We start from the raw sequence: 8,134 nt of genomic DNA, 5'->3' as shown, positions 1-8,134 counted from the left end.
CTGGGAAAACTGGTCAACCACTTGTAAAAGAATGAAACTAGAACACTTTCTAACACCATACACAAAAATAAACTCAAAATGGATTAAAGATCTAAACATAAGACCAGAAACTATAAAACTCCTAGAGGAGAACATAGGCAAAACACTCTCCGACATACATCACAGCAGGATCCTCTATGACCCACCTCCCAGAATATTGGAAATAAAAGCAAAAATAAACAAATGGGACCTAATTAAACTTAAAAGCTTCTGCACAACAAAGGAAACTATTAGCAAGGTGAAAAGGCAGCCTTCAGAATGGGAGAAAATAATAGCAAATGAAGCAACTGACAAACAACTAATCTCAAAAATATACAAGCAACTCCTACAGCTCAATTCCAGAAAAATAAACGACCCAATCAAAAAATGGGCCAAAGAACTAAATAGACATTTCTCTAAAGAAGACATACAGATGGCTAACAAACACATGAAAAGATGCTCAACATCACTCATTATCAGAGAAATGCAAATCAAAACCACTATGATATACCATTTCACACCAGTCAGAATGGCTGCGATCCAAAAGTCTACAAACAATAAATGCTGGAGAGGGTGTGGAGAAAAGGGAACCCTCTTACACTGTTGGTGGGAATGCAAACTAGTACAGCCACTATGGAGAACAGTGTGGAGATTTCCTTAAAAAACTGGAAATAGAGCTGCCTTATGACCCAGCAATCCCACTACTGGGCATACACACCGATGAAACCAGAATTGAAAGAGACACGTGTACCCCAATGTTCATCGCAGCACTGTTTATAATAGCCAGGACATGGAAGCAACCTAGATGTCCATCAGCAGATGAATGGATAAGAAAGCTGTGGTACATATACACAATGGAATATTACTCAGCCCTTAAAAAGAATACATTTGAATCAGTTCTAATGAGGTTGATGAAACTGAAGCCTATTGTACAGAGTGAAGTAAGCCAGAAAGAAAAACACAAATACAGTATACTAACGCATATATATGGAATTTAGAAAGATGGTAACGATAACCCTGTAAGCGAGACAGCAAAAGAGACAGATGTATAAAACAGTCTTTTGGACTCTGTGGGAGTGGGGGAGGGTGGGATGATTTGGGAGAATGGCATTGAAACATGTATAATATCATATATGAAATGAATCACCAGTCCAGTTTCTATGCATGATACTGGATGCTTGGGGCTGGTGCACTGGGACGACCCAGAGGGATGGTATGGGGAAGGAGGAGGGAAAGGGGACTCAGGATGGGGAACACGTGTATACCTGTGGCGGATTCATGTTGATGTATGGCAAAACCAATACAATATTGTAAAGTAATTAACCTCAATTAAAATTAAAAAATTTATTTTTAAAAAAATAATATAAAATAGAGAGCCCAGAAATACACACACCCTGCCCCCTGTTGGTATACACTGACATGAATGAGGTGCATTTTTTCTTGAGTGCAGCTTAAGACAGTTGGAAAATCACATGCAAAAATGAAACTGGATTCTTACCACATACCATATGCAAAAATTTACTCCTGATGAATTACAAACTTACATATGAAAACCAAAAACTAAAAATGTTTAGAAAGTAATATAGGAGAATATCTTTTTCTCCTTAAGATAGAAAAATATTTCTTTAATAAGAAACAGAAAGTAAGAACTAACCATAAAAGAAAATTGTAAATTAGACTGTGTTAATATCAAAGACATCATAGCAGAAAAGACAAATAACAAAATAGTAAAAGGTATTTGAAATTCAAAAAACCAATTAAAACAACCAGTTTAAGAGTACATAAAGATCCCTAGAAATCAGTAAGAAAAACAGGCAGGGCTGAGGGAGATGAGGGTCTAGGAAAAAAATTAAATAAACTTGTAGCAGAAGAGAAGAAAATCTAAATGACCAATAATCATATGAAAATATGATGTGTTACATTAATAATCATAGAAATTAAAATTAAATCACAATGGGAAGCCATTGCACACCAACAGATAACAAAAATTAGAATTCTGAGGATAAATATGAAAAGTTTAAGAAAATATGAAGCAATATAAAATTATGCTGTTAGTGGCAATATAAATTGTACAGTCACTTTAGGAAACAATTTGCTATCATCTATATAGTTCAAGTAAAGATACAGCAAGATGACTAGGTTTAACAAGATGGTGCTCTACAGTTGAAAATTTTTATGACAGGAGATTTTAAAAGTTGTCACTACAAAAATCAAAACTATGGATATGTTAACTAACATTATTGTGGTCATCATTTTGCAATAAATACATCTGTCAAATCACTGTGTTGTACACATTAAACAATGTTCTATGTCCATTATTTCTCAATAAACTGTAAATAAATAGTATTTGTCAAGAGATTAAATTAATAGAAAGAAAGCCAGCCATCTGAATAGTAATTAGAAGATGCAGGACCCAAACCCAGGACTTTCTGTCTCTATAGTATTTACTCTTAATATGTAGATAAAATTTTTAAATTAAATTTACAGGTAAGGGAAAAGACACATGTGTTGTATGAGGCACTGGTTTATACTGAGGGCAGTAGCAGAATGTACTTTTTCCCCTACATCCTTGCTGTGAATGATATTCACCAAAATACACAAGTATTCTCTGTATAAAATCCAAAAGGAAATTTGCTCCCTGATGTCAGTGCCAAGAAGAGTTATATCTTCATTTAGCAGAGGAAAGACTTGAGGTTCATAGAGCTAAGTAACTTCTCAAAAGGAACTACTAAGAGGCAAGACCAGCATTCTAATAAGTATCTATTTTCCTCATTGCTGAACCCCAAAGCTCTGAGACTAAACTCTGAAAACACATGCATTATTTGATCCAAAGTCCGTTTGCTATATGACAATAACCATTGCCTGACCCTGTGATTTATGCATATATAAACTTACATTAGCCTAATCCCACATACAAAAAAGTCTAATCCATGTGTCTCCCCAGACACTGGAAAGCACATTTACACTATTGAACTACCCCTCACTGAATATCCTAAAAATTGCAACCTCCTCATTTTGGCTTGTCTTCCCCAGATCTAGAATACACCTTGGTCGACATCCAAATCCCCCCAAATTCAAGTTTTCACCTACATAAATATCTGTCCATTCCTCATAATTCATAGTTGGGGAAACAGAAGCATGCCCTTGAGATGTCACAGAGAGATTAAGAAGATCAAAGATCAGTCCCAACACCTAAACAGGAAGCCTCAGGGGTCCTCGTCCCCTTGGAGACAAACCTCCTAGACAGTTCATCACGCCACAACATCCTTAGACTAATAAGAATCTCAGAGGCCACAGAGCAGACCTCAGACTCGTGAGAAGCTGGCTGTACTGCCACAATCAAGAGAGCCCTCCCACTTGAGTCAGAGCATCTCTGCCTTCTGAGATCTGGAGCTGGGAGACCAGCAGTGAGCTAGGGACCAGGGACCGTTAAGAAAGAAGGGTGGGGTTGAGGTCAGGGAAGGAAAACGCGTTACCCCTTTGGAGTAGTATATCAGCTCCTCCTCCATCCCTGCTTGTCTCCTTGTCAATCGGCCCCGAATTTCATGGGAGACACATGAGGAAGCTGAGCTTTGACTGAGAAGCAGACGTGACTTGATGAACGCACATGGTGCACATCAGCTTCTGGAGAGGCTGAGAAAGAAGGAGAAGCATCTGGACATAGAGGTGAGCTTCAGAAGCTGGCCACCCACTTGGCTACTCCAACCCACTTTGGTACCTTACTTTTTTTCTCCCAGATACTTTCAAATATCTCACAGACTGAGACATCCTAAGGTCCAAGTAGAACTTCCATGTGGCATTTGGTCTTTAGTTCAACCAGTTTGATCTCTAACCCATTTATACCATTGGTTTTATTGGAAGTAAAACCCCACCAGTAGAAGGGAAAGAAAAGAAAACCCATCATATTCACAGCCTGATCCACTCACCCTGTGCTTTTAGAACTATTCTTCCTGATTCTCAGATCCAAAATATTCCTCCTTTTTTCTAGTCATCAACCTGTGTGTTCTTCACATCTGTGACCTGCAGCACTGAATTCCATTAATTCACTAACTCTGCACTAACTTTTGTATTCCACATTCCCCAGGCAAGCCTTCCATAAATACCTCATATTTGAATATTGATCAGTGTGTGATACACTGCTTTACAGACATAGTATCTCAGTTGTTATTCATTAAACATCAAGAATGAGTTTGTGAACAGGTGATGGAAGACTAATCAAACTCCCACAATTCAACTTTAGTCCAGGGCACTGTCCACTCCAGGACCCCAACTCCACTCACTAGACACACAGCGGTCACACAGAGTCAAATTTTTCCACCTGATTTTGGCCAGTTTATCATGGAGATTCAAAATTTCAACTTCCTCCATCTCTACTTCACAGAAAGATAGGCTACCTCTTTTGCAACTCCAAGAATGCATTCTGACCATGGAAGAAGAAACATTGTCAGTTAAGGGACATAGAAGGGTAATTCATGTAGGAAACTGTCAAAATGAGGAAAACAGTGTCTGTGCCTGATTGTGATAGACAATAAATATACCAAAACTGGAGGAGAGGTACATAATGCTTAAGAGCATAAGCTTGGTGTTCGATACCTGATTGCTATTCAACTCCTTAGTAACCATGAGCAAACCGCTTCACCTCTGTAAACCTTAGTTCCCTGAAACAATGCATGCTTCATAATTCCTTATCATGGGATTTAGTCAAGTGCTTAGCATAGGTTTCATAGGGAATATGTATTTGTAAACACTGGTTGTTATTTTCTGCTTTAACTACTGATACACTCAAATCACTAGATGCATGAACAAATATTCCTTCCATAAAATTTTGCAAAATGATATCATGCCATGAGGTAAGGAGGATTAGCTTCCCATTCTGTGCCCAAACAAGGAAAATAAAACAATGTTGACCTAGCTTCACCATTCCTCTTAGACTTGCCCTGTTGGTTGTTTCAGCAAACCCTTACCCGTTTCCCAGACATGCAAAGTTAAATCCAATAGGATAACAACTGAATGTGCTTTAGAAGGAATGATGGTTCTGTGACTTCTGTGTTTCACCATCCACACCCTCCAGCCATCTCCATTGTCTTATAATACCCTATTTTGCTAACAAAACTTCTCTTCACCTGATGTAATGTTCCATATTCTGTTTGTCCATGATCTATCTCCCAAAATACAACATGAACTACACGTAGCAAATATTATATTTTTGCTATGTTCCCATTAGGGAAACAGAGTTTCTCCCAGAATAGGAACTAAGCAACTTGATCAAAGAAGACCACTCTGATGGATTCTATAGGAAAACTCTTCTTCTGTCCCTACAGCTTGCAATATAAGGTCCTTATGATGCCCATGGATTTGGGAAGCTAAGACCACATCATGGACCATGAGGATGAGAAGCTTTCCCTGCACACCTGCTGTGAAAGTGAAAGTGTTAGTGGCACTATGGACTGTAGCCTGCCTGGCTTCTCTGTCCATAGAATTCATCAGGCAAGAATACTGGAGTGGGTAGCCATTCCCTTCTCCAGGGAATCTTCCCAACCCAGTGATTGACCCAGGTCCCCTGCATTGCAGACAGATTCTTTGGGAAAGTACAGTTGCTACTGGTAACCAAAAAGCCTTGGTGGGTTCTCCTGATTTGGACAATGGAATTGGAGCATGTGAAATAACAAAGCAGCTTGCATATAACTTAGACCCAAGTCAATGGAAAGACTCAACCAAACCAGTAGTGTCTCTGAATTCATCCTCCTGGGACTCTCCTCCCGGCCTGAGGACCAGAAGCCACTCTTCATCCTCTTCCTCATCATATATCTGGTCACCATAACAGGGAACCTACTCATCATCCTGGCCATCCACTCTGACCCCCAACTGCACACCCCCATGTATTTCTTTTTGAGTTTCCTGTCTTTCACTGACATTTGCTTCACAACAACCGTTGTCCCCAGGATGCTGGTGAACTTTCTGTCACACAAGACCATCTCCTATGCTGGGTGTCTGACCCAGATGTATTTTATATATGCCTTGGGCAACACTGACAGTTGGCTTCTAGTAGTCATGGCCTTTGACCGCTATGTGGCCATCCGTGACCCCTTCCACTATGTCACCATCATGAGTCACCGCCGCTGTGTCCTGCTGGTGGCCATCTCCTGCTCATTGCCTCACTTCCACTCTCTCCTACACACACTTCTACTGAATCACCTCACCTTCTGTGACTCCAACATTATCCATCATTTTCTCTGTGACCTCAGCCCTCTGATGAAATTATCCTGCTCCTCCACATTTGTCAATGAAATTGTGTTAATGACAGAGGCATCTGCCTTTTTGGTGACTCCTTTTCTATGCGTTGCTTTTTCTTACATACGAATTCTCATCATGGTTCTCAAAATTCCCTCAGCTTCTGGGAAACACAAAGCCTTCTCCACCTGTGGGTCTCACCTTACAGTGGTAACACTCTTTTATGGAAGCATCTTCTATGTCTATTTACAGCCTGTGTCCACCTACACTGTCAGGGACCACGTGGCAACAATTGTCTACACAGTTCTGTCCTCCATGCTCAATCCTTTTATCTACAGCCTAAGAAACAAAGACCTGAAACAGGGTCTGAGGAAGCTGGTGGGCAGGAGGAAACCTCAGGCAGCACCCCCTTGATGAACACACAAGGGAATCTTCCCCATTTGAATCTGGTTTCTACTGGGTCTTGGTGAACAAGCAAGCTCTTGGAGGTTAACATTTTTAACCCATGTGAAAATAGACATTGTGGTCAATTACATCCATTGATGAAGACCCTTTATTTGACTTTGCTTCTGCTTAAATCATGATATTCTTCCCCCCCCCCTGTTTCTCCTCTTTCTATGAAGATTCATTACATTGCATATTCCAGATGAGATGCTTTAAACCAATCTTTTTCCCACAGATATTTCCTGAACAAATTTCTCATTTCAAGACTTATCCTCCAAAATCCTTCACATTTCAGTATATTGCTAAAAATAATTACTTAATTTGTAGCTGTTGGATGCCTTTGCAAACATTTGAAAGGGGAGACGGAAGGAGAGGAGGAGGAGAAAGAGTACATTTTAGCTAACTTTCACTTTGAATATTTTTATAATTCCTCATTTTTCTCATTCAAAAATATTTTCTTGTTTAAAACTTAAGTTTTCACTTTTTCTCCTCTTAGTTTTTCTGTTCCTCACTTATTGTATTGCTATGACTTTATTTCTTTTTAATTTCATCATTTTTTAACCAAACAACTAAAAATTGCTAATGACCAGAAAGAATCAAGAAATTATCCATTCCACAGGGGGAATGCTGAAACCTTTCCTCCCTCCATCTATCACTAAAGTATGTTTTAAAATATATAATTTAATACTTATTCTAGAGACTTCAAGTCTTAAGAATCTCACAGAAATTTTGCCATAACCGTATGTTGAGTGTAGAGATTTTATTTGAGTGAATCTTAGATTTTAATATAAAAATAGGCCAAAACATAAAACCTTATCCATAGGAAATAAATCAATTATGATTAATTGCATTATTGTTTTAATGTGTAAGGGCTGTAGTAGACGGAGAATGGGAGACATCTGTGTTTCAAAAAATAGTGTGTATCCATAAAAAGCCAGGAGTCTGATCTTCAAAGCAGAAAGCTTTTCCACCCCATCACAATAAAAATAGTGCAAACTCCAAGTAGCAGACAGATTATATAGTGACTTATTTGGTAATTGCTGTTGTTCAGTCACTAAGTCATGTTCAACTCTGCCACTCCATGACCTGCAGCATGTCAGGCTTCCCTGTCCTTCACTGTCTTCTGGTGTTTGCTCAAACTGATGTCCATTGAGTAGGTGATGCCATCCAATCTTCTCTTCCTCTATCTCCCCCTTCTCCTCCTGCCCTCTATCTTTCCCAACATCAGTTTTTTCCAGTGAGTCAGGTCTTTGCATCAGGTGGCCAATGTATTGGCGCTTCAGCTTCAGTATCAGTCCTTCCAATGAATATTCAGGACTGATTTCCTTTAGGATGGACAGGTTTGATCTCCTTGCTGTCCAAGGGACTCTCAAGAGTTCAAGAATCTTCTCCAGCACCACAGTTGAAAAGCATCAATTCTTCAGCAGAAATGGACGAAAGC

The 8,134-nt window shown here is 39.3% G+C and overlaps 1 protein-coding gene across 1 annotated transcript; it reads left to right on the top strand.

The window, feature by feature from the left end:
- Positions 1-5,510: 5,510 nt before the first annotated feature.
- On the top strand, positions 5,511-6,663 carry LOC112578228 (olfactory receptor 1L8-like). Its single transcript, XM_025262465.3, has one exon. The coding sequence runs from the start codon at positions 5,719-5,721 to the stop codon at positions 6,661-6,663; it is 945 nt and encodes a 314-aa protein (XP_025118250.3). The 5' UTR covers positions 5,511-5,718.
- Positions 6,664-8,134: the final 1,471 nt, after the last annotated feature.

This window comes from Bubalus bubalis, chromosome 12 (genome assembly GCF_019923935.1).
Source record: "Bubalus bubalis isolate 160015118507 breed Murrah chromosome 12, NDDB_SH_1, whole genome shotgun sequence".
Classification (NCBI taxonomy): Eukaryota; Metazoa; Chordata; class Mammalia; order Artiodactyla; family Bovidae; genus Bubalus; species Bubalus bubalis.
This window is presented reverse-complemented; position numbering and strand designations above follow the sequence as displayed.

Excerpts from the sequence above, each read along its gene's own strand:
- LOC112578228 (XM_025262465.3), top strand. The coding sequence starts at position 5,719 with ATGGAAAGACTCAACCAAACCAGTAGTGTCTCTGAATTCATCCTCCTG.